Source organism: Hippoglossus hippoglossus, chromosome 11, assembly GCF_009819705.1.
Source record: "Hippoglossus hippoglossus isolate fHipHip1 chromosome 11, fHipHip1.pri, whole genome shotgun sequence".
Classification (NCBI taxonomy): domain Eukaryota; kingdom Metazoa; phylum Chordata; class Actinopteri; order Pleuronectiformes; family Pleuronectidae; genus Hippoglossus; species Hippoglossus hippoglossus.
The window spans coordinates 12,696,652-12,724,131 of NC_047161.1; the positions used below are offsets into that span (position 1 = coordinate 12,696,652).

A 27,480-nucleotide genomic window follows, 5' to 3' on the forward strand; every position below is an offset into this window, starting at 1 on the left:
AGGAGAGAGCCTGTGAGTAAAGCCGTCCTCTCCTCTCTCCCCTGCACACGCAGCACACACTGCTGACAGACGAGGAGAGAGGTGCACGCAGTCTCACGAGCAGCAGTCAGTCAGTGGAAGTTTCTAAATGGAGCTTTCGTGTTTTCTTCCCACTGGATCACGGTATCAAGAGCTGCCGTGCATCTTGTTCCTGCAGCTGTGACAGGGACAGAGCGTGAAGACATTAGGGAGGAGAGGAGAGGAGGGACGCACAGAAACTGACTGAAGTGCGAGGGAGCTCTTGGTCCTGCACACACTTCACACACAGACTGGGAACTATTTCATTGGTAAGTTTTACTCTTCATTATTCACTATATGAGAAAAGAATGAAAATACATGTCTACTTTGCAGAACAAGGTTCGAGACAGACTGAAACACTAGTGACCAGAACTAGTTTAAATATTTCAAAAATAACACACTTTCACCTCTCTTAGGACGACCTGTGAATTGATTTTTCTCATTGAGGAATAGATTTGTAGAGATACATCTTTGATTCAAAACTTTTTGGGGAGTCACAGGGAAGTCTGAGGAACCAGTGGCGGATCAAGGATTTTTCTCAATCAGGGGCCATCAAGGGGCCCAGAATTGACAGAGTATGACTGTCACTTTTTATTCTAACCTCAAACATTCATACGAACATGGGGGGGAAGTCCATACTCGAACTGTAATGATCTGTTTGATTTTTAAAATATACAGTCCTAAAGTGCATCAGACCATCTGAAGTAGTTTGCTTTGTGATCCAGTTCATTCAAATATATTGAACGGAATTTTGTGTCATGTCAAAGTTCATTTATGGAAAAAGTGACAGCCCCAATGCAGAGGGGCAAACTAACTAACATCATTTCACAATTCCTGATTCAGTAAGGTGCACATTTACATCATTCCTTGTTTACTCTTAGCTCTTCAGCTTTAACACGAATCCACACGTCATTGAATATATTTTCAAAATTGTTCCTTGTTCAAGCAAAATGTTGTACTCCAAAAAGCGTAGAAAAGTCATATTTATTGTTCGTAAATGACAAGTTTATTCAGAAAAAACTATTGACAGACCCTCTGGGGATCAATCAGATTTCAGCAGGGACCAGTGCCCCCCCCTTGGCCCCGCCCTTGGATCCACCCCTGTGTGGAACTCTTTCACAATAAAACACCCTGTGACAGAGAAAAATCCTTTCTGCTTTTTAGACACTCCGCTCATTTGATATGTGTGATGTTGTGTATCATTTATTTCTTTATTCTTGGCGGAACGAAATGAATAAGCCCTCACTGCTCACTGTCACAGGTTGAAGTGAAGTCAAGATATGCGTGACGGAGTAAATGTGCCGAGCGCAGATGGAAGAGGGGGTGTGCAGAGTGTGTATGTGTGTGTGTGTGTGTCAGGACGAGAACGATTCGGTGCATAAGCCACCTGTCATGCATCATTTCCCGTTCACTAAACTACCACCGTTAACGGGCAGCAACAGCTAGCCATGTGTTGTGTGTGTGTGTTTGGAGAGAGGGGTTAAGGTTGAACGCACCAAAGAGGAAAAAAAGGAAACCAGGAACATGTAATTTCAAGCAAGGCTGCACCCACAAAATGCATGTGGCATCAATTAGTTGCACTGCATATGTATGGGTGCTCTCCATATCGCTTGGAAATCCTTTTAAAAAGCATTTGAAAAGCTCTTACTACCAGTGAGTGACACCCAGTTAATCATACTGGCTGTGAAAACACTACACTAAAAACAAAAAATCACTTAGGAACTGAGTTTACAATGTTAAAGGATTGATTCTAGTACCCACTGAGCTTAGTCCAGGGTTTTCCTAGGTTCTTTCTTTGTTCATAAATTGTTCTTTTTAGAGCAAAATAGGTTGTGCACGAAGCTGCTCGACAGACCAATACATCAATGTCATATTTGTTTTTATCCTCCACATGCAGCCTCATTAAAACATGCTTCGAGGTGACTATTTTGTTGCTTTGGGGGAGATCACACCTCCCTCAAGGCAACTTGACATGCTCCCAGTCTGCTCTCTGTCTGCCTGTGCCCCCCCACTCCTTTCTCTCTTTCTCCTCATTCTGTTCTTGAACTCCTTCTCTTTCCCAGTATCATCAGCATCCCCCCATCCCTGTGTAGACAGAGAGGAGCTGCAACCCAGTGGGAGGGGAGCCCACTCCTCAGGACTCAGTCTGTCACCTCTAATTGTGAAATGCAGCGAAACACATAGAATCTAACACGAGATGTTTGCGATACAATAGTCTTCACCGACAAACGTGAGGTTTTTTTTGTTGTCAAACGACCATACAACCATGAATCCATAAAAAGCAGCTTAATTCGGATTAATTCTCTGTTAAAAGGTCAAACATTCCTTGCCTGTACAGTAGAAATGCCACCCACTCACAAGCAGTAGGAATTATGGCTTCCAATCGGGCCATTGAGTCCAATAATAAAGGAGACCAGACGCTAGCAATGATTTTTATTTGTTAATACCTGCTGTAAGTCAGTTTAGTGCATCAGGTGCAAGCACCAATATTACAGGCTGCATAAATAAACCACTTGTCTCAGGTAATGTACAGTCAAATTCTTCACCTTTTGGCTGAGTTAAGACCCATGAAACAGTTACCATCTGTAACTCCTGGCCCCATCAATATTGTTAAAGACAATGTCTTCATATGAGAAAAATTTAAATCTTTGTGTGGTAACTGAACAGGTTACCACACAAACTGAACAGGTTAAGGTTTGGCAAAGAACGATCACTTGCTTTAGGTTAGGGGATCAAAATGGTAATGGTTAAACAGTTAAAAAGCCAGGACCTTATTTACCTATCACTGTCTGACCCCCACTTAATGTTATTCAAAACAGCTTCCTGCCCTTAATGTTAATGCTAATGGTAATTTGTTAAGAACATGATACATAAATAAGTGATTATGCATTACGGGCAGAGGGACACTTTCTCTGCCGACTCCATTATTATTGGGAAGATTCAAAGTGCAATATTGTATTTATATCGTAACCACAGAGTAAAGATTATATAAAGGGACTTGGGCTGTACTGTGATGTTATATTGACTATTCTGACATATTCAGCACTATTATCCTGGCTGATATTATAGCAGAGAGGTGTATATACACCAAGTTGCAGATGACCAGCCTATATATCCTTATACAGTACATCAGATTTATTAAAACTCTCAAATATCGATATTGGCATTGGCCTAGATAATCCATAGTTGTCGTTTCTTGATGGGCTCCCCTTTTATTTATTTACAGTTTAATTCAAGTTAAGTAGAGTTATATCTAGTAACTATTTCCATTGTCGATTTATCATCTGATTATTAAAAAAAACAAATCCCTTAAAAGCTCATAAAATATCAAAAATGTTAATTAGATAACAATACATGACAAATGAAAGTTTCATTTTAAGTCCAAGATAAATGTCTTGATTTGTCTTCTTACCAATCCAAAGCCCAAAGGCAATGGCGTCTTCAGGTTGCTGGCTGCCTATGCCCACCGACCCACATACATAAAATCCCCTCGTGCTCAGTACCTTCAAAACAAATCTTCCAAAGCTGACAAAAAAAATCTGAAAGAATAATTCTAAAGGCATTATCTAACTGGATATATTAAACAAAACAAAGAGATAATTAGATGTTTAACTATTAAACATTAAAGAACAGTAAATGGCTCCAACAGTATATAATATGTATAAAATTGAATGACCATTGACATCTGATCAACAATAGACTAATCATTGCAGCTCTAAAGTTTCATAAGCATTGAAAATATGTGCTCTAGGTAAAGTAAAAGTTCCATCTAGCAGAGGCTGCGTTGAAGTTACCACCTGAGGTGTCTCGACTTGGATGCAATGTACTTCGTTTCTGCCTTGTTACTTATTTCCATAAATCCAGACAACCCATTATGTATTATTGCGTACTCATTTCTCATCATGTTTACTGTTGCCAACTTTAGTTAATCTGCCCAGTTATGGTTTTTCATATTTTTATGCCCAACACAGCTTTTCTTTTTTTTTATAAATGCCAGGGAAATATAAAGTAGACATTCAAATGTGAATTTTAACTGTGGTTCTATTGAAGAGGCTCCTCAGTGGTAATATCTATATTTACAGTGATTCTTCCTAAGCCTATGACTGTGTGTAGCTCTCCCTCTGCTTAGACGAATACTACTTCTTGGAAAGCAGGCACCCCCCCCCCCCCCCCCCCCCCCCCCCGAGCAGAGCAGTGGCATAGTGCAGACGGATTATGCTCTCGCGTAAATCTGCTGTCATTTGAAAACTCTCCGTTACAAGAGATTCTCTAATGAGAAGCCCTTTCCTGCTCTCTGTCTATCTGCCTCTTCACTCCAGTCTCTCTTTCTCACCTCTTTTATCTGTCTCTCTCTCCTGTCTCTCCCTGTTTAATGGAGTTTTTTCTCTCTGTCAGGGCCCCTTTCTGCCTGTGTGTTTGTGTGAGAGCAAGCAAGAGATTCTGTTTGAAGTCAACGAGAACAGAAAAAGGCCTCATATGAAGTGAAAAGGCCTCAAGTCTTGAACTCGTCTGAGTTTCTGCGTAGTTTTTTTTTTTTTCTTTTCTTCATGTGACGTTGTGTCCAATTACAGAGATCTGTTTCGAAACCTCAGACATGAGTTCATCTTTTAAAGCGAGGCCTTTGTTTTTGAAACAAAACCGTCAGTGTACAATGAGAAGGATTATGGGACGTTGGATCAAACGGCAGAGCTGAAGGCTAGTCGAGACCAAGGCCAGAACCAATCATGTTTTCTTTGAGAGCAATAAAAACAACTGCTGAGAGCAATATAGTGATCAAATTATTACAAATTGTCGTGATTTCTTTAGAAGTGCGTAATGTACTGTGCATAAAAACATAATAAGGACAGTGAATCAATGTTTTTTTCATTTTCTTTTTTGAAAATTGACATAATGTGCATAGGGATAGGTTAGAAATTGTATTAAAATACTCAAGGCCAGGGGCAGGAAAGCTGAGAAGTAGATGATTAAAATCATTCTGGACATTTCTCTCATTCTGTACACTGGTGCGGTGCTTGTTTGGAATGGGCTGTTTGTTTGGGCTGTGGTGAGGCTGGTTGCAGCTTTTCTTTCCGAAACCGTAAAAGTGACCTGCGGTAATTGAGCCACGGCAAGCAAAGGCCGACTGACCCCGAAGCCACCGCTGCTGCACAAAGAGCTGTTCACCTGTTTATTCAAAGTTCAGCGAAGCTTGATTCAGTATGCAGAACCCTGAAGTGCAGAATCCTTTGTTGTTGCCATTGTCGTGAACGTGCTGTTTGATCGACGTCACTCAGTCTCAGCCAGCACCGCTACAGAGCGCTTGCCGCCCTGTTTATTAAAATTGAACGTATCTCATGTCAAAATCGGCAGCACATTCGAAGCTGCACTACCTTGGGCCTTTAACAATTCATATGCCAAGTGTGAAGCCAATAAGATGAACGGTCCTCGAGATATGCAAGTCACAGACAGACAGAGATACCTGGAATTAATAGACAGATGTTCCTCTTCGTATCCTCGTCGTTGGAAAGCCACTCATGCTTCACCCCCACGATGCATTTTTCCCTAACCAGCCAGAGACGGCGCCTTACGAAGTGTCTTCACATTAACCCAACCTCTGTTCCTGCAGCATACTGGGACATATTTAAGCACAGGCCTGGGGGTAAAATGTTTGGGAGGGGATCTACATGCTCCAACGTAGACATAACCCAGGGCCTACTAGGCTGGCTGACTGTCTGTCTGTCTGGAAACATTATAATAGTTTTATGGGACTTAACAGGCTCAGCAGGGGAGCATTTCTGCTGTAAAAGCTCATTGAGCCTCTAGACAGAAGGGCTGAATAGGCAGAGGAGAGGATGGAGAGGGTTGCTAAAAGGAAATGTACTGTAGGCAAAGAGTGATAGAAAACAGCGTGGAGAAACATAGTGTAATGACCATGAAGCTGAAAGAGGGTAGAAATAGATGGTGCAATATAGAGAGAAAGGATCTAAGGAGCGAAAGTTGTCGAAATGGAAGGATGCCATGAAAGTCGCGATGACCTAATAACAAGAGAGGGAAGGTTGGGAATTCTTGTAATCAGATGGACACACAAAGAAAGCGACAAAAATGAATGGTTTTCTGTAAGACCAATCAAAGGCCATTGTGGCAATAGGAAGAAGGGAGTTGTCCTAATCAAGGGTGGTGGACAGAAGCAGAGAGGAAAAGGGGTGATCAAGGCCCGGGTCAAAACGACGAGACGACGTTTTATAAATCATGATCTAGACGAGCTGAAGAGCAAATGGCACATAGAGTTCAAGAGGGGTGGTAGACGGGTCGAGAGGAGAGAGACGCATGGTGGGAGGAAGAGCAGAGGAGAGACGATCAGATAATGTTGTCTCGCTTATCATCTGCCTCCTCCCAGAGGGTCGTCTCCCCTCGTTTGGTGTCATTACGAAAGAGCACGTCGTAGTGAAAGAGTAATGACTCTTAATTGCTTGTTGTTTGTACAATTCAATGATGGAGTGTACCGTCTCAAGACGGATGAGCTATGAAAACGTATCGAAGATGCTGCCCTATGCAACTTTCTGACCTTTGGAAATAGATGTACCATTAAAAAAAAAGCTATAAGTCACCACCGACACAAACACATTTTTCCCACAATCCCTGTGGGGACAAGTCATTGACATAATGCATACCCTAACCTCTTACACAAATCTCTGAGCTTTGCGGTTATTGTCTGACGATGAGTTAGCCTCTGGGGCCAGTGGCCTATATTTTCAGGATCCTGGTGTAGACAGTGGATATCCTGACTAAGACTCTGTCTTTCTTTTGCTCTACACTGTTTAGAGTGCAACGAGCAACGTGAGACGTGAAGTCCACATGAGTTGAACGTTTCTCCACACTAAACACAAACCTTGATACTAAACACAAACCTTGATACAGACGACATTTTGGCTAATCTCAATTAACTGCTATCTGTATATGAATGCAGATAAATCAAATAGCTGATAACCGATGCATTTTGGTCCGTGTGTTTTATCTGTTTTGGTCTCCACACGAAAGGTTTATCTGCAGGTAAAGGCTGCTCAAACGTGATTGGCCGATGGAAACCAGAAGCTTTCTGGCACCAAAACCTTCATCATCTACAGTTTCCACATTCAAATGCAGAATCTGTATTAAGAGCTTTCTGTTATTCTTAACATCCCAAATAACCTTTATCTAACCTTAACCTAACTAATATAGCCTGAACCCTCAAACCAAGTCTTAAAAAGCTGTGTCTGCTTGTGGGGACCTCATTTTTTTCCCCATGAGAGACAAGAGTCCCCATGGGTTAGTGTGCATTGAGTTTAAAGTCCCCAACGGGTTATAACAAAAAACGAGACACACACACAGACGCACACACAGAGACACACTAAACTTAATGTAGTCTGTTAGGATCGTTAGCCGAGTTAACGTCCATGCACTTGGCCCATTGGGACTTGTGTCATTCTCTGTGCTCAGATACAGGGATACAGATATAGACCTGCCTTTGGGGACGGACACACACACACTCACATGCAGATGCACACCTCACCGTGTCCCCTTACCGTGCCATACAGGGATATTAATCGCAACTGTGGCGATGGTCTGAGGGGACAGACGCTGTCACATTAGATTAGCTTGATGACATTTTGACACACCCTTCTCCTCTTGTCACTTACCCATCTCCTGTCCTCTCTCTTCTCCCACCCTCTGCCAATTTGTCATTATTCTGCTCTGCCTCCCCAGTCATTTGTCAGAAGAGCCACCCCACTTGTCTTGTTTTTCCTTTTATGCAACTTCGGGTCTAAATTGCCTGTTGAAATTCAGTATAGGAGGAATTTAAAAAGGGAGATGTAAGCCTCTTTCCAACTGTGTTTCCAATCCCTGCTGGTCTTAACACAATCTGGAGGGAGTCTTAAAATAACATGGATTTCCTTGTGTTCCAAAACCACCCTTGGATCGACATGTATATTGGTTACAACATTTTTCTCTCCTCTCCTCTCCTCTCCTCTCCTCTCCTCTCTCCTCTCCTGCCCGTTGTCTGTCTCGTCTCATGTCGCTCCGCTTGACAGGGCAGGAAATCAGTCTCATTTCTACTTTAATTCGTTCTGATCAAACATGTCGCTCCCAATCAGCCCTATTTGATTAGGAGATGCCCGTATCGCAGCCCACCAAGCAGGTAATGGCTGGCACTCATATTTCAGTGTTATTGAAGTGTGTGTGTATAAGAGAGATTGTGTGTATGAGAGAGATTGTGTGTGTGTGATAGATTGTGAGTGTGCGTGTGTGTGAGTTGAATGCACACATTCTTTCCAACAGCTTGAGCTCGCATGTGAGCAAAAGCATTTCTATGACGCTTGCTCTATTGGAGGTGCTAATGTGCGCTGTATATTTAGAAACTTTGTCTATTCAATGTCTCGCAGTCAAGTCTTTGCTAGCACCCTCCTTTTTTTTTTCTCTTTTTATCTCCCATGATATTTTACTCTCCTCTCCTCTCCTCTCCATGACAGAGACATGGGGTGTAGGCTGCCTAAGCTGCGGAAGGCAGAGGAGAAGCGAAGCCCGGGTAATATCTACTCCACTCTCCGACGGCCTCAGGTGGAGACTAAAGTGGGTGTGTCGTACACCTACCATTTCCTGGATTTCCTGTTGGGGAAAGAAGGTATGAATACATATATTGTGCATATTTCTTCTTTACTTCTTAAAGTTTTTTCCTTGTCCTTTCCAAGAGATTGGTCTGGACCAATGAAAACCATGTACTTCACTCCCTCACTTGCATACTTATTACTACTTTCAAAGATGGTGAACATAAAGGTGATGTTTCCTTTGCTTTTTAAGAATTTTGTTTAATCCAACTAATGCTGGTGTCCAGATAACCTTAATTATCTTAAAAGGTTTTTATTTACAGGTTGAGATTTTAAAGCTGCTCTAATCAATATGTCTGTATTTATGCAGCAAATGTGTAATAGACAAATATACCAGTAATTGTCACCCGACTGGAAAAGCTCTAAACTAAAAAGCTCTAAAAAGCCTCTGTGCACCACAGACTAATTTATAATTGATTATTTATTGCACCTTTATAGTGGAGCAAGAGCCAGATAATTCCCTCAGGAGCTGTTGGAGACCAAACCAGAGGTACAAACAAATGGAATGACACATTTATATTTGCCTGGTGGCCTGAAATATGATTTTAAATGAATTAGCCAAATCAATTTAAGTGACAAAATGTTGTGCAGACTGCTGTGTTCACCCTAAGAGGCCAAAACAAATGACTAAATTCAGGTATATGCTAATTTCACACACTCAGTTACCCTCAGCTATTTCAAAGTAGCTCCGTAAGATTTACGTTTTATTTCCTTTTATCTTTAAAAGGGGACAGTTAAATGTTTAATCATGGTCAAAATGGTTAAACACTGATCATATCGTCACATTTCAATTTAAATCCGAATATCGTGTTCCGTTCATCTGTCGGATTAAGGCTAACCCCCTTGATTAAATGAAACCAAATGTTCTCTCAAATAAAAAAAAAAAAGAACAAATGAGGTAATATTGACAGTGTGTACTAAAACCCTCTCAGTGCAGTGCTCATCGGCTTCTTTGCTTGATAAGAATCCAAAATATCTACAAATCAGACCTCTAACAGTGAATGAATGAGGGACAAGGGACACGGCTCAACTGAAAAGAGCAAATCTTGGCCATCAGATACAGCAGCCAAGCTTCTTTCAGATATGATTCACATTTGTCCCAGTTCCAGTCTGGAGGAGGGAACAGGCTTCAAGGAGCGATTCTCCACATTTGGGTAAAATCCAAAGCAATTTGCAGGAATTCTTTTTACCGATAACCTTTTTTCTTGTTTTAATGCACAATGTGGTTGTTGAGTCAAGTTTTCTGTTCTGAAGTCTGCTCCCCTTTGTCATCCCGAAGCGTCGCTACACTGTTGGTGTGTGTTCCACTCGTAAAATAGCCACAGATGCTGTTCCAACTTTAACCAGTTAAATGAAATGTTTAGGTCAGCACCTCTTCAGCAATGTGTTTTTCTTCATGTAAGTATCCTGAGGGCAGAAAGTGGCTTATAAGCTGAAGTTGTGTCTGTTAGCGGCTCCTGTTACAGGGAGTTCAAAGAGTTGTCTAATTCTCAGATTCAGCTATATTGTACGCGGTGTAGTCATGCCCTCCAACGTCCCCCTGCCTCTCCCTCACACAATGACAATATAGTAACGCTGATGTGTGTTTGCATGCTGTCTTCAGGACTCTGTGTGCAAATATAAAAAAAATGTGGGTGTGTGTTTGTGTGAGTATGCTTGCAGCGTCTTGAGAGTGTTTGATGAGAATCCTCTAGAGGCATCTGGTTTCTAAAAATACTAATTCTGCCATTGTGTTGGTGTGGATTGTGAGGAGAGGCGAGGAGAAGAAACAGATAGAGTTAAAGCAACCCAAAAAAAAAAACCACCTCTTTTTCCTAATGGCTTAATGTTTCTACAAGCCGGCACCATGCACTCCACCACCCGACAAGCTGAAGCAGGTGCAAAGTGACTCACTGAAGTCCCTTTTAGACGCATTTTCAATGTAACACTGTAACAGACAGCAGGCGCCGCACCACGGCCAAGTGGCAGCGGTCCGGTTGCCAGTCGGCTTCATTTTCAGCCAGCCCTGTCGTGTTTGGCAAATGGGTTGGGGTGTAGTGTTGGCACAGAGAGATCTGGAAACCCAAAGTGGTGGTGGTGGTGGTTACCAAAACACACAATGGACTCGAGTATTGCTCGTCTTTCTTGATTCTGAAGGCAGCGGCAGATAAATGGTCAAATTGCATCGGTTGCCGTGGTGGCAGGAGCACCAAACATGTACAAGCACGGGGAGACCACACACACACACACATACACATGCAGTCAGGGTGGCTCATTCACACTCACACAAAACACTGTATAGCACTTAGTCAATAGAGTTTTTGTTATCTTGCAACAGGCAGGTAGGTCATTTATATGGTAAACTCAATGACACCACCTGAGCTGCCTTAAGATGGGTATACTCGTTTTTTAGGATAAACACAGCCACTAAGAATTGATTGTGTGTGTGGGTGGGTTGTGTGTGTGTGTGTGTGTGTGTGTGTGTGTGGGTGTACGCCTGCCTCTCTCTGTCTCTTTCCCTCTCTCCATTTGTGATAGAGAGACCAAGAGAAGTGAAGGATTCCTGTAGGATTATCTGATTGTTTGTGGAGATTGAGAGACCTCATTCCCAGCAAAGGGATTTATTTGTATTTGTGTGCATGTGCGTGCAAGTGTGTGTGTATGTAGGAGGCAGATAGAGGAATCTGTATGTCAGTCCATGACATTGAGGAAACCCACGGTCAAATCCATGCTTTAATTCAATTTGGCTTCCATTAATATTATTATTTCCCTGCCAGCGTCACATGACGACTCCCACACAGTAATGAAAAACAAATGGTGCCCCCTCCAAGGTATTTGAGACTAGATGGCTGCTTATTAAACTAAGTTGCGTTCTCAGGAAGAGGAGCTTAATGATGCGACTGAAGAGCAGCGTGGATCGGTTTCTAACTCCACCTTTGACCGGCGAGTGATGAATCTCCCAAGAAACAATGCGGCTGATAAAATAGTGTCAGCCTTTGTATTTTTTCAGCTCCAGCAAAAGCTCGAGCTGAAAAAAAAAATATTTCCGTGTGACTAAGCCCGACTTGCTCACGCTGGGTCACGGCAACCCTGTGGTGAATTCAGGGGGGGGATGAGGAGAAACCTGTTCCATGTTTCAGGCATTTGGCCTGCGATTCACACAAGGACAATTTATTGTATTTGGTTCTCCAGCTCCTTCTCATCATATGACCTGAAACCAATGTTGTATCCCGCTGTGTAGTCTCCTTTCTCTCAAATCGACCAATGTGCTGCACCTTGACACATCAGCCACCTTTTATGAAAAGTGCCGTGATCTCCATTATCCCCCATGTAACATTGATTGGCTACCTTGACATGTCAGCATGAATGTGGAATATGAAATGCAACAGCCATGTGTGACATTTTAATCCAACCTCCTTTGTGTCGAGGCTGTGCGCAGATAATGAGCAGAGGAAAAGAGAGAGAGAGAGTGTGGAGAACGTGAATAGAAAAGAGGGAGAGAGAAAAGCAAAGTAGAGAGGAGGAAGAATAAAGTCAAGGAGGTGTAACCGAGAACTGCGGGTGAGGGAATGAACAGAACGTGAACGCAAAAAAAAAAAGGAACAGCGTCTGGGGAGGGTCGAGCGAGAGAAGAGAGCGAGAGGTGTGAGAGTGAGCGAGCGGGAGTCAGGAATCTGCGGATGTGTGAGGAGGGAAGTTAGGTGTGACGCTGTGTGACTAACGCTGGTCTCTGGAGCAGACAGCGAGGAGCTGAACTCTGCTGATGACTTTCTGCCACCCTGCAGAGACGGAGACCCACTCGTCTCATTAAAACTTACATGTGTCTGATGCTCGCATGTCTCATGCCTGTGATTGTGTCAGTGTTTACGGTGGTTTTGCACCGTGTACCCGAGGGAAAGTTCATTTTGCTCATGTGTGTATACTGTATCTTTTTGTGTGTGTGTGTGTGGTGTTCAGGTATTACTCATGTCGTGGGTACATAAATCTGTGTACACAGTCACATTATAACCCACAACATAAATCATTACATTTTAAGGTGAAGTCAGGTTATAGGGTTAGGTCAAGGATAGGTTTATCTTAAGGTTTTGGGTAGGGTTAGATTAAGGATTGCAGTAACTGTGGTTAAGGTTAGACCCAAAGTGCGTGTGTGCATGGGTGTGTGTGTGTGTGTGTGTGTGTGTGTGCGTGTGTGCGTGTTCCACACCTTATGATAGATATTTCTTCTGTTGACAAAGTTGATATATTCCTTCTACCCCACATGATATATGTTTGCTATCTGAATCTGTGTGTGATATATTTGCAGGCGAAGCGCAAATCCATCATTTTGTGGCATCTGCACTTTTCTCTGCAAACATTTCTTTTCATGAAAGATTGTTGAAAATGCTGATCTGACATCGCTCAAACCATTTTTTCTGGACATTTTTATTTAAGTGTTCCATTCCTTTTGGCAAAGAGCCTGCAGAGCGCGCCAGCAAAGATGGCAGAGAGCTGCTATGTGTCAAAAGTGAGCCAGACTAGAATTCACACCATCACAAGTACATGGTACTGTGTGCGCCTTGAGCGCTGCACTCTGTTCTCACCACAGCAAACCTTTTTTTTTTTCCCAGCTTGTATTTGTCAGCTGCTTCTGAGACATTCGTGTAAAGCGGGCGCTCTGTGGAGATCAGACCCCATTTGACAAAGCTCGTATGCTGACCAACTACTGTCATAGCCGGTGGCTACATTCCCCAAACAGCGGGGAGCTCCTGACTCCAGGAAGTTGATTATTTTATAGTCGACTGTTTTGGCACATATCCTCACCCAAAACCTCTGCAAGTCATTAGAAGGCTATTTAAATAAACGTGAACCTCCACCAGGCAGAGGGATAAGCCTTGAGGGTGGCTGTGTGAGTAGTAATCCCCATGCATCACCTAGCAGGCTTAGTGCAAACTCTGTCTGGTGTGCACGCACTCAGGCAACACTGGCAAAAAAAGATGGCCCATACACACTCGCCGAGATACCGTGGCACACATAACCCACCAAATATGCTTTGCAGTCGCACACAGAAAATGCAGGGATTGGTACAAGGAATTAATAAGGCCTTTTGAAATCGCTATGGGAAGGGGACGCCTCTCACACGCGGGCAAGCAGCTCGTGAAACCCAGAGGTCAGAAAGTGAGATGGCAGCACACAGCGGCTGTCATGTGGTCCGAGCTGCGGGTTCAGACGGAAATAGCCGGGGCGGGAATCAACAGCTGAACAGCCGCTCAGACACGTCTTGCGCCCGTCGAACAATGCACCCTTGGATGTATGCGCCTCTATCTCTTCCACATCCTCACACACACACACACACACACATCACATGCACATACTTCACCATAGCACTCTCTCTCTCTCACCCTCAAGAAGTTGCACATACAGAAACACACAGCTACTCTGTCACACACACTTCAAACTCTCTAAAAACACACACGCCTGTGCTCCCCGCGCTCCTTTTTTTTTTACCGTACACTACACCTCCCTGCCCTCGCCATAAAACTCCACCTGCCCTTTTCTGCCCTGAGCTGTTCCCATTCTGAAGCAGCCTCCCTTTTTTACATCCCACAGTGGCAGACAGTATAAATGAAGTTGCTTCCCCAGCCCGAAGCGCTGCACAACACCCTAATAACTTCTGTGCGCCTTGCCTGAATTAGCCGCGATGCCTGCGTTTTTTTTTTCTTTTTTCGGCGGTGGGTGAGTGCCAGCCGTGCAGAGCTAATGACGGCTAATGACTGTTTACGGTGACAGGAATCGCTGTTATCCCCACCAGCCCACCCCCGGTCTCCAGCTGTTATTATTATTATCACAGTACTGCTTTTGATAAGTCCCCGCAGACACCCGTTTAAGTGTTTGCTTGATGAAAGGCTCTCCTGGTTCCAAGCAGTTAATGCCAAGATGATGTGATGGTCTGAATTTCTCTTGGATTTCTTTAGTTTTATTTTTCTCTCATTGTTTAACTGAGCAGGGCGTCGGGGGTGTGTGTGTTCATGTGGTTGTATCCATGTGTGTATGCGCCACATGATGGAGAACAAATTGAAAATGAGATGGCTTGCACATCTCGTGTGTGTGTGTGTGTGTGTGTGTGTGTGTGTGTGTGTGTGTGTGTGTGTGTGTGTGTGTGTGTGTGTGTGTGTGTGTGTGTGTGTGTGTGTGTGTGTGTGTGTGTGTGTGTGTGTGTGTGTGTGTGTGTGTGTGTGTGTGTGTGTGTGTGTCAAGTTAATTTATTCAGGTTATTTTCTTCTCCAGACCCATGCAAATGAGATTGAATGGGAAAGGATGACAAGCATTCAGGCACAGACAGCCTCATCTCGCTCTCTTCCTCTATCCCAACATTGCTATGCTAACTGCCTCTCTCTCTCCGTCTCCCCTTTCTTCACCTCCCATCTTTTTTTCCCCCATCCTCCTATTCTCTCTCTCTCCCTCACACACACACACACACCTGGCTTCACTCAGCGATACGGAAGTGCACACAGCCCATACATACACGTGTTCCCTTAAAAGCCTGTGAACAGAGACGGAGAGAGAGAGAAAGCGAGAGAGAGAGAGCCTCGCCACAATGCACCGACCCCGAGAGGGCGGTTCTCGACAAACATTGCGCCCACCCTGGTGGATTTGCTGTGACAGTTTGCCTCCATAAGATAAGCTCCACTAACCATTTCCAATGAAGTGAAGGGGTTTTCTTCCCATTGTGTTTGGTAATAAGGCGAACGGCTCTGTGTTGGCGAGTGCTGCCAATACCACACGCCCAAAGAGACACTGTGATAGCATTGTCTTCCAACCCTTTTGATGTATGTGTGTGTGTGTGTGTACATGTTATTGTACTGAGTTTGTTAGTGTAGGTGCAATTGTGTGTTCGAATGAGCACTTCCCAGCATGCATTGAATTGCATGTCTGCATATGTGTGTTTTCCCAAAATCCAGACTGTGCCAGGACAGAGGCTAATAGTCATGGTGTAATTAGTTTCAGATTTAGCGTGAAGATGCCATGTGTTGTTCAGTGGGGATTAGCATATAGAAACATGCTCTCTGTCTTTGTTCCTCCCTTTGTCACTGTTTTCCTCTTTATTTGTATTCACTCTTCCTCTTTGTTCCAGCTTTTATCCTCTTCCAAACACCTCGCTACCACTTCCCCTTTTCTCTCACATCCACCAGTGTAGCCTCACCCCTTCCTGATGAAATTGTTTTTCTCTCACCCATCTCCCCCCCCCGCAGAGGTGCCAGTGTCATCGGTGCTATGCCTGTCCTCGGTCAGAGAACTGCCGGTTCAGGTCAGGGAGCTCTACGCTCAGGGGTTCGTCCTGGTCGCGGTGCACCCGTTCGTCCACCCCTGCGGCCCTCGCCACGCGCACATCCAGCGCCAGCTTCACCGGGCGGTGCTGGTCCGAGAGACGCCAAGGTACGCAAGCTCAACGCACCCTTTTCATCAGCGTCTCTCTACTGAAACTGTTTTGACTTGAAAGATTCACACTGCAGAGAGATTTGATTAAGATAAATGAGATGATTCATTTGGAACCAGCATCAGAGAAAAGCTATTAGGTAACAGCTTCTGCAACTTCATTGTTTGGAAGCCAATTGAAATCCCATTATCGCAAGAACAATTCTGCGCCTCACCTTCTTCTCTAAATGTAAAATTAATTGCACATGAGACGGCCACAAAACATTTCTTATTTTAGCTCATTGTCCCAGTTCTTTCACTTTTGGCTGTGCATGAAAATATACTGTTGGACATCCCATAATGCAAAGCTGTTCTTTAACCCGGTTCTTCACTTTTAACCCCTCTTCTGTAGTATCTTCTTCTGGGGACTTTAAAGACTAGAATGTCACTCAGAGATGCCAAACAGTTCCAATATGAAAACCACATTCACTAGATCCAGAATTTGTATTTGGATCTGCACCAAACTGCACACACTCATAATTATCAGTCTCCTAAACATGCATGATTCTGTTCCTAAAGATTTTTGAATTATTCTCTGTGAAATAAATGAAACTTTTCTAATTTGATCCAGATCCACACAAAATTCAATTAGTTCTTTCTTGGGTCATGTCCAAACCTTCCACAAAATTTCATGGAAATCGGTATTGTAGTTTTTGCATAATCCTGCAAACTAACATACCAACCAACAGACAAACGGCCTGGGGGGAAAACACAACCTCCTTGGTGGAGGTAAAAAAACTACATTTGCCACCATATTTGAGTAGAGTGTAGTTTCTGGTACAGCAGCCTGAAGTTTATTCTCAGAGTCTCATCATGAAAGTTAATGACAGATCTGATCCAAACAGAAACTCAACACAAACGGACATTCCTCCTTACCAGCACCATCGCTCATACAGTCATGTCGGCTGTTTCATTTCTGTTTTGAGTTATTTTCCCTATATTTCTCCCAGTGTCTCTGCTTATGGTCTAAGTTATTCCGATGTGAAAGTTTCCTTTAATAATTACGAGTCACAGGCACTTAACATACAATTTCACAACACGTAGATATTTTCGGACATTTCCAAAACATGCGAGTGATCTATAAGACATCAACTCTCTGCAGCGTATATCTGATATCAGCTTAGTAGAACTCTTTGTATTTTTTCACTCAGAGAACCAAAGTTACACTAGTAAGCCTCCATTTGTTGTCACTTATTCTTTGCAATTAAAGAAACTGCGTTGCTGACTCTACAGTTTTAGGCATCCTCCTGAGTTCAATGTGCTCTTTCATTGGGAATTGAACGAATGGTGTGTTGCATGCGCACACACACACACACGCACTAATGCACAGGCAGGTGCCGGGCTGCTCCTTTGATGCCCCCCCTGCCAAGTGGTCCTGCTGCTTCCTGGCACCTGTCACCGTGGAGACGGCTGATTGCATCATCAGCGCTCGCCAGAGGGGAACGGCGCGCTGAAAGAGAGAAACCCATCGCTCCATCCTTTCATCTCCTTTCTTCAGTGATGGCTGTCCCCCCTTTTTCTTTTGTCCTCCTCGCGCCTTTTCGTCCCCTTTACTCCGCCTTTTATCTCCCCATCACCGCCTCCCCTTTCATCAAAAACCCTAAAAGTGGAAGAAGAGAAATCTGACAGATCTACTGTTTGAAATCTAGCCGGGAATGTCACTCATGCCTCAGAGCACAAGATATTGGCACGGCCTTCTCACTGACCTCAATCCGAATCTGAAGAGCCATATCTGAATACTCCTTTTATGATGGTGTCCTGCGGCGCGAGCAGAAGGAAATTCAGTCCCTTTTTTCTGTCTAATAAGTCTATTGTGATCATGTTGAATGTGTGCTCTCCTTAAATGGGAAATTCATCCTGTTCCAGAATTGACATTATCTTTCTGCTGCGATCATTCTCGGCCAATGAGAGCACTTGAAGACGAGCATGTCAACCAGAATCTATACAGTCAAGGCTCATTGACACTGTAATGTTACTGGGTGCTGCATCTGCTTCTGCGATAATGAACAGAGAGCAAATGAAGCGAAGCGACATTTCATAAGAATGAATAGTTGTTTCATTTCTCTCCCTGTAGTTCAGAGAAAAGCCAACTGAGGTGGGCACGACACCGCCTGGACACAGATGTGTGTGTGGCGGGTCACCAGGCCGCCGACCCCGAAGTGATCCAGAGCTACGTCAAGAGGGTGAGTTCGGCAAACAAACAAAGGTAGTCAGGCGTCACACTGTTCATTCTTCATGGATCCGTCTTCAAAAAGTGAGGGTTGGGATAAAAATAATGATCTTTGTTGTGCTGTACAAACAAAGCACTTAGTATTCTTCAAATGGAATCGAGTGGCTGGTTTTCAGACTCTTTGTGAGACTGTAATTTTCAGGGTTGTTGGAATAGGAGTTCAGTAATGAGGCATCTCTTCGGGGTGCACAGGCTTCACATTGCTCGACTTATTTGAGGGAAAGGCCCCGCGGCGAACACACGCGACGAGAAATCTAACTGAAGCATACAAAATGCCTCAGTTACAAGAAGATGGGAATATTTTAAATCTGCCCTTTTTTTTTTACTTAATCCGGTGTGAGAGTAGAAGGAGCGCACTGATCCATCAGTATGTACAGATAGTGAGTGCACAACCCAACACTACAGGGCTTTTTGTCCAAATTTTAAATATACCTGGCATCATTTTATGTGAGGTAACACGAGGGCAAGGAATGATGTGGCACTAAACACTGAGTTTGCTGCCAGTCCTTCTTAATACATGGTTTATTAGTTTTGCACAGTTATACCCAGGTAAATTAAACATTTTACAAGAAAATGTACTCGTGCAATATTTTTTAAATAAAATAAAGAGAACTGTTTCCCGAAATCCAAACCTAGAGGACCCAGTGAATAAATATCAGTCACTTAAACAATGAAAATGTCCAAATGTTACAGAAAATGGAAAAAAATCAAATTTTCGTCTATCCTGCAGTTCTGGCCTAATCCTGCTAACTAACCAGCTGACGCAGAGGAAATCATAACCACCTTGGCTGAACCATCTAGTGATCATCACATTGAAGTCAGACTCCGACGAGAGGGTTTAGAAGATTACAGGTCACTGAAAGTTATGCAAGACTCGCTAATGGAAAAGTCTTATCTTTTCTAATTTAAAATGAAAAAGGTCTTTCACAAACTACCGTAACAGGGATTAGGTTTTTCATTCAGGCAAGATAAGGCAGCAAGCCAATAGATTTGTAAGGGCAACACAGTGGCTAGATGCACCGTATCCCTCCAGAGCGTCCACATCTCATTGACCTCAGATGTCCTGTAACTTTTTTTTAATCAGTAACACTGAAAATGCTACATGGCTGCTGGATTGGTTTTCCTGAGTGTTCATCGCCATGTCAGCACACTACAAGGTGGTAGAGTTAGTTTAATACAGTGGGCGATTCGTAAGGTCCAGTCCAAATGTTAAACATGTTCATACTTAATCAATGCAAAGACCAGTTTATGTAGAATTCTCTCTTTATTTCTTGGTACATTTTGATATTTTAAACGTCCGTCTCCTCCTCCTGCTGTGTAGCACTAAACGAATGGAGTCGACTCTGCTCACAAAAGGCGACCTGCGCACCCCCCTCCTGTCTGCGTACTTGTTGCACTGTGTGTTACTGTGTGGCGCAGCACTGCTGTGCCAGTGAAGAAAACATTACGGGGCTCAGAAAGCTACAGGCAACTGCCTATAATTGCCTGCGTATGCCATATGCTAACCCACCACCTGGTCCTGACACCCAGAGCCTCTCCAATTCAAATGGAGCCAATTCGATTTATTTATTTTTTGTTACCCGACTGGAATGATTTTAACAATTCATTGTGAGGGGAAGCTGAACAAGAAACAAGTCCACTTGTGATACACCGAAGTAAGGTGTATAAAAACATGGAAGGGGAAAATAAACCACAAAGTGGATTCCAACTAGTTGCATCTGCTGCAACACTGTTCATGCTCCCGTGGCTGATAAACAAAAGGGAGGAGCTAGACAATGAATGGAAGGTTACAGTATTTGCGGGTGAACAATAGTGAGCGTTAACCCTGCGACACACTGCCAGGCACAGCGTCATCGTTGGCATTTACCAGCTGTAAAACTCACTTTTAGTGTCCGCTCATGAATTTGCTAACGGCCCTGCGATGGGAAATGAAAATGTGCTCTATTGAGAAGATTTGCATCTGAACACCCAGAGTGCACAAAGAGAAACCTGATTGGATGGAAATGCACATCACTGAGTATAATGTGATAGGCTCCGGCAGCGTGACATGAATAACCAATCAGATCACAAGCAGCCAGAGTTCGAGATAAGAAACCAGGAGCGGTACCGGATGGAGTGCACTGGATTTTGTGTGTGTGTGGGTGTGGGTGGGTGTGTGTGTGGGTAGGTGTGTGTGTGGGTAGGTGTGTGTGTGGGTAGGTGTGTATGTTTTAGCTATGTACCTCTATTTTTCTCGCTAGCCAACACACTCAATCGGTCTGTGGACATACTTATTTGATAAAACTGTGTATGTGTGTATTGGATAATGCTGTGTAATAGACACACTGTTTATAAAAATAATGTGTGTGCGTGTTTTTATAATATAATGTGAGTGTCAAAAGATGTTAGCAATAGGGGAAGATGTGTCTCATTATTGTTCGACGGTAGTTTGCGATCTGATTTCTCTCCCGTAGAGTCTGTCTAAAACTGTCAGCCCAAATATCAACTGACAATTAACCACCAGAGCCTCCATGGGAGGGAGTGAGAAACACGCACACGCACGCACAAACGCACACACACGGATGCGTTGGTATAATGAGGTCCCTTTGTCATTTGAATATTTGATCTTTGCAGATGATTAGGTAGGTTGTTATTTTGCAAAATAACTCCTCTGCATACGTCAGCCTTTGTTTATGTGTAAATGAGGCTTTGTTTGTCTGACTGTAGTCGGACTGAAATTTATTTCTGGTGCTGCGGATGTCGTGTTTTATATCCATCTGTCACTCAGATTTGATTCTAGTGCAGTTTAATGTTGTGTGATAACATTGTGTGCGGGTGTGTGTGTGTTGCCTCTACAGATCCAGGATGTAGCGGAGCAAGGGATGATGTTTGTGGGCTTTCTTCAGCAGCCAGGTGGCGCACCCTGCTTTCTGGGGCAGTGGGACCCTGAGGACCTGTCGTCCTTACACTCAAGCCCTTCGCCCATACATCGCAACCCCTTCAGCGCCAGCACCAGCCCGACAGATCTAACAGAACCACTTCAAAGTGGCGCAGAACCCGACCATCTCCCTTTTGAACCTCGAGAGTTAGATCATGAAATGGTAGAATGTAACACGCAGCCTTTGGTGCCTATAGAACTGGACTTCAGCACTCTGAGTCCCACCCCGAGTTCAGAGCTCGGCGCAGAGGAGCCAAACGAACAGATTCAGACCTCACAGATCCTTTTGAAAGAGTCGCTGGAATCAACAAACCAACCTCAACATCACAGTAAGCCTGGGGTGGACACGGATCAGTGGTGTCCAAGTCCGAACCCAGCAGACACCCAAGGGAGCCAGCTGCCTCTCAGAGAGCAGCAGCGCCGCGTACCAGAGCACAGAGACTCCACAGAGAAACACTCTCACCTTCCCGAGCAGAGAGAAAGACGAGGTTCAAGCCCAGACGGCTGGCTCAGCTCTCCAGAACTCGAGCGCAGCCATGACAGAAAGTCCAGCTCCTTCTGTACGGATGGACAAAGCAGAGAAACGACACACAACAACAACCATATTTGTCTCAAGAGTTCAGAGAAAGATAAGAACACAACTTCAGCACAGGCTCGTAAGTAACCAGCCTCCTGTCTGTTAGACAAACTTTCAGGAAGTGGATCTATCTTGTCCTAATTTCCCTGTTTCTTTGTGATTGCAGGGATGCAGCTCTTTGCCCTTTACAACCACACAGGAGAGCTGAACACGTCTCTGAGGTTCTACTCGCTGAGGGTGCCACTCCAGCTGCAGAAGGAGGCGGGGCTAATCACAGAAGTCGATGCGCACTGGCTCGACCACATGACGCAGCATTTCACCAGCGGTGCGCGCCTCATCGACGGGTTTTTCCAGCTTGGAGATGATAACGGTGGGTTGCAAGGGCACAGCAATAACACACAGGACAGATGTGGTGCAGCAAAACTCATTATCACATCCTGGCAGAATAGATGAAAGAGGAAGCTTAGGAAATAAGTGATTATTACTTGATTGTATAGGCTTTAATATGATAGTGTCATTATGTAAGAATTTTTGAAAGAATTTTTCAAATCTTTGGATAGAGCCAGTTAAGCTGTCCCAACTTCTAGTCTGTATGCTAAGCTAAGATAATCACTTCCTGGGTTTAGTGTCAATAAACTTAGAACTATTTGCACAAAACTAACTAGAAGGCCCAACAGTCCCCTTATGAAACCACATTTAAATTCACCCACTCTGGATTTTTAGTTGGATCTGCATCAAATTGCTCACACTCATAAATATCAGTCCATTAAACGTGTCAAGATCCTTGTTACATGTCCCACCCCTCTACAAAATTTCAGTAGTTGAGAAGTTTTTACGTAATTCTGCTAACCAACTGTGCTTGGGAGTGGGAAAAGAAGGAGAAGCTACGTTTTAGGTCTTCCCCTTGGCCGGGCGTATCACTAACAAACAAAGAAATGCAACATACCATCATTGGCGAGGGTATAAATGGCAAAATATTCCGTTGAAGTTCACCTACGTTGAACTTTAGGTCATAAATGAAAACTTGATGGATCACCAAAGTCAGTACAGCTCAATTGGAAGCAGTTTTAATGTCTGTATTGTTAAAAACTAGAGAAGAAGTCATAGGATAATCAAATAGCGTAGGATTCATCCTCTGAAGACAAAAGTGATGGATCAACCAACCTACATTGAGCTGATCACTAACATGGCTGAAAGCAGCTCTCATTCCCTTTTTACTTGTTGATTTCTTAAATGAATAGTTCAAACTCTTAGAGGAATTGCCTCCAAGAGGAAAAGCTGCTCAGGAGATCTCTGCTCCACCGCCGGGTAATGGATGCTATGCATGGAGTTACTGTCATGTGCCGTAAGTCCACAGCTTACACCGCAAGTCACTGTTCAGTCACCCATGAGATAAGCAGGCTTAAGTCACAGGAAAGTGGGGATCAATAGTGAGAGATTGGATTGCTGAATCACATCCATCCTCCTCTGTTTATCTGACTGTCGTTTCACCGTCTCCTCTGCAGAAACAGGCGTTTCATCTGTGGACAGTGTCTTCATCCTCCAGAGCTCTGCGGAGGAGACCACAAACACCTCCTACGATGCCATTGTGGTGGAGCAGTGGACCGTTGTTGATGTGGGTCTTTTGAGTTCTTAATACTCTGGAGAAGATGTGCACTTTGAGAAATCCTTTGTGACTGAAGGCTTAAGCCGTTTTCTGTCCTACATTACGTAACAGTGGAGATGAAGGAGAGTAGTGTGCACGCGCATGTGGCTCAGCTTAACTTTTCTTAAATGAATGCGTACTGTAATGTAATGTGTGTGTGTGTGTGTGTGTGTGTGTGTGCACCTTCACTGTGTGAATGACTGTATACAGTTGAGTGATGTTCATTTCTCTCTCTCCTGCTCAGGGTGTGGTGGTCAAGACGGACTACATCCCATTGCTCCAGTCTTTGGCTCCGTATGGATGGAGGCTCATGTGTGTGTTACCCACACCCATTGTCAAGACCAACAGGTACTGGACTGCATCCATAGATGTCACTGTTACAGCCCTCAACTCAAATCCCCTGTAAACCCCTCCTTCTGCTGCGTCCTTCTGTTGTGTCCTACTGCTGCCTCCTACTGCTGCGTCCTTCTGCTGCGTCCTTCTGCTCTATCCTTCTGCTGCGTCCTTCTGCTTTTAACCGCCAAGGATGTTCTTTTCGCCCCCTTCCTATGTCGGTTTGTGTTTCTCAGAAGGATTACGCAAAAACTACTGAAAGGATTTCCACGAAACTTGGTGGAAGGATGGGACATGGATCAAGAAAGAATCCATTAAATTTTCATTGTCACCATTGTCGTGAACACACTGTTGTCGTGGTCAAAAATGTCAGTCATATTGAGTTATAGCCGCTGCTGCGACCGAGCAGTGGTTGCCTCTTTATTCACAGTTTAATATTGAACGTATTGCGTGTCCAAATCGCACCAAATTCAACACTGCACTTCCTTGGGTCCTTAACTACACAAGCGTGTAGCCAATAAGATGAACGGTTCTCGACATGATATATATATTTCTCACACAGAGATTTCTAGAATAAGTAGATAAATAGATTTCCCAGAGAATAATTCATGGATCTTGATGAAAGGTATATACAGAGGACTGATTTGCATGAATGTGTGAAATTTGTTGCAGCATGAATTTGAATTGAATTTAAGGGGCCTGTCGGGCCTTGCATGGTGGAGGAATGCAATCCAATGAGTCTCATTCTTGTTACTTACATCTGATCATAGGAGCAAAGACTAATTATTGCTTTGTTGGTTTCAGACTCATTATTTCTTTCTCCTGTCTCTTTCTGTGATGTGGATTCGTACTGACAGTTTAGCTTAGACTCTCAGGACAGACGGTTTGAGATCTGACAAACCACGATCACATGCTCATCCCGACATGAAACCACGTTTGAAATCCATCGGAGCTGCGAACCAAAAAAAAAAATTCAGTCGCTGAGACGCTCTCGTCTTGTAATCTGTCACTTTACAAACCGCAGCGAAGAAAAAACGGATTTCAATACATGTAGCGATATGCCGGCTCATCAGATTGTAACGGTTGTAAAAGTGCCGCTCCTCTCTCTCTCTCTGCAGTGACGGGAGTTTGTCGACCAAGCAGATCCTCTTCCTTCAGAGACCCGTTTTGCAACGCAAGAGAAAAGACTTCAAGGTTCGTTCCCCTTTCTCCTTCCATCTTCGCTGCTCGTCTGTCACTTGTCTCTGTTCTACCTCCGGGATGCATGACTTTATGTCACAAAAGGTGCCATTAAGAAGTCAAGTTGCTAAATATGGGATGTACAGCAAATATAAACCCGCTCCTGAAACATCTAATAATAGGTGACTAGTCGGCCTCAAACTGTACAGGAAAGAGGCGTCAGTGGGAGAGGCTTTGTTGTGGTTTGGCAGGTGTCTGGAGACATGGGAAGAAGAAAGACGCGGCACAAAGCGCAAAACTGTCTCACACACACATCTGTTTGATTTCAGATGCTGAACCTCAGGGGTCGCAGCAAGGCAAAGAAAAACTCTGCCGGGGAGGACGAGAGAGAGATCAGGTCCCTAATGATGGATGTGGAGATGGACAGGTTGAGAAGAAACACAAACGAGGAGGAAGCGGAGGCGAGGAGGCGCTGGGATGGCGGAAGGAGCGATAGGGCGAGCCACCGGGAGCACGGAGAGGAGTGGGAGGAGGAGGAGGAGGAGGAGGAAGAGGAGGATGAAGGACATCAGAGGGGCTCCGTGTTCCTGTCGGGGAGCAGGTTTTCCGTTGAGGACCAGGAGGAGGAAACTGACATTGATTTGATCCCTCTGTCCAAGCAGGAGAAGTGTGTGAGATGGACCGATGTGTGTCAGAGAGATGACGGAGGGGTCAGGGAGGAGGTGAAGATGGAAGAGCGCATCAAACAGCAGCTGTTTTCCGGCGTCTGTTGAAACATTGGGCACAAAAAGAGAATGAAACCCGGTTAGTTTTAAGTCTTTTAAAGGAGTGTTTTTGTTGAGCTGGATTCTAGTTCCTCTGTGGACATTGGTGTCCTGTATTTATATCACGCACTGTTACTTCAATCTGCCCTGTTTAGGGTGTGAGGCTTTCAGGTCGTAGCTCCTATCAAAGGGGAACGTGTTGTGCAGTTTCTCTGCTTTGGGTCAGTGTTGCTGTTTGATGTGTTTGAGATGACATGAGACTGAACAGGACGACACAGACAGAGTCTCCAGTCTGAAGCCTTAAGTATTATTTTCTGGCCCATTGTTGTATTTTACCACTTTCATGTAATAGGGCTGTTAGAAAGGGAGTATTGATTTCACTGGGCTGTTTGCATTTTTATATGTTAACTATGAAGATTAAGATAGAAAAAGAGACGGGAGAAAAAGGTATCGCAGAATGTGAAGTAAACCACTTTAGAGCTCATCTGGTAAATCTGCTTCACGTTATGTGTTGGTCAATAAACCACAGTTTTAGTTCAGATGAGCCAAATATGTTCGAGGTAATTTATTATGAGTTGAGGTGAGTTTGTTTTCAAAATGTTTGGGAATAACAAAACTATGTCAACCAATAATTAGTTAAGATTTTATAAAAGTATTTAATTCGTCTGGGCCAAAAGATTAGATATATTAAATAATAGATTATCTACACTGCAGTAAAGTAGTAAGTGGTACATTCTATTGGGTAGGTAAACGTTAAAGGGTCAGTTCATATAAATTTGTAAAAATATTTTGCCATTAGAGCCGGTGTACATGTAAAAGTAGCTGTCTGAAAGGTTTTTGTTATTTTTGGCCAAACTCAAGAGATAATCAGTGTCTCCACCACAATATGATGCAGGTGAATTTGAGCTGGGGATTTTATTCATGCTCATATTTATCTAGATTTACTGCACTGTGGTTGTTTAACTCTGCAAACCAGTACAGTTTTAGTCTAAATGTGTTTTTTTCCCCCCCAAACTCATGAGATCCGCTTGAGCTTTGTCTACTGATGTCTAATCAGTCTAGACTTTACATGTCACCGTGCATTTGAGCACCCAAAGCTAATCACTTCATCCGTGGGTCTCAGTGAACACAGCTGCCAAATTTGAAAGGATTCTCAAGAGGCATTCTCAAGAAAAAACGCATTGACGATGACCTTGAGCTTTGACCTCCAATTTCTCCTCAGGTCATGCTTGAGTCGAAGTGAATATTTGTGCCAGATGTAATTAAATTCCCTCTGGATGTTCCAGATATATCATGTTTACAAGAACATAAGGTCAGTGTGACCTTGACCTTTCACCAACAAAATCCACTCCGTTCATCTTTGAGCTCAACTGAACATTTGTACATTTGAAAAAATTCCCTCAATCAGTTCTTGAGACATTGTTTTCACAAGAATAAAAGTAACAGAAGGACGACCTGAAAACAAAATGCCTCGAGTCACTGGTCATTAATAAATATCATCTTTTTCCAGAAGTGATACCTGTTATTCTGGATCAACCACATCATAAACTTCGAACTTTCCTTAGAAACTCAATCAGTTTAACGCTAATGCAGTTTTTCAGAGCTGTGTGCATTGACCCATTTTATTTCCGTGGTTTCAAAACCTGGACAAATCAAACAAAAATTGTCCATTTGGCAAAAATAATACACGAATGAGGAAAAATGCTTTTTTGTAATTTGAGTGAAC

The 27,480-nt window shown here is 43.7% G+C and overlaps 1 protein-coding gene across 1 annotated transcript; it reads left to right on the forward strand.

Annotated features, from left to right (window-relative positions):
- The first annotated feature begins 23 nt into the window (after positions 1–23).
- Positions 24–26,298, forward strand: rftn1a (raftlin, lipid raft linker 1a). Its single transcript, XM_034600049.1, has 10 exons — positions 24–326; positions 8,544–8,695; positions 15,887–16,070; positions 18,184–18,292; positions 21,177–21,912; positions 22,000–22,203; positions 23,339–23,448; positions 23,723–23,826; positions 24,930–25,005; positions 25,320–26,298. Exons 2-10 carry the CDS (start codon positions 8,548–8,550, stop codon positions 25,761–25,763), a joined length of 2,115 nt encoding a protein of 704 aa, XP_034455940.1. The 5' UTR covers positions 24–326; positions 8,544–8,547; the 3' UTR covers positions 25,764–26,298.
- The last annotated feature ends 1,182 nt before the right edge of the window (positions 26,299–27,480 follow it).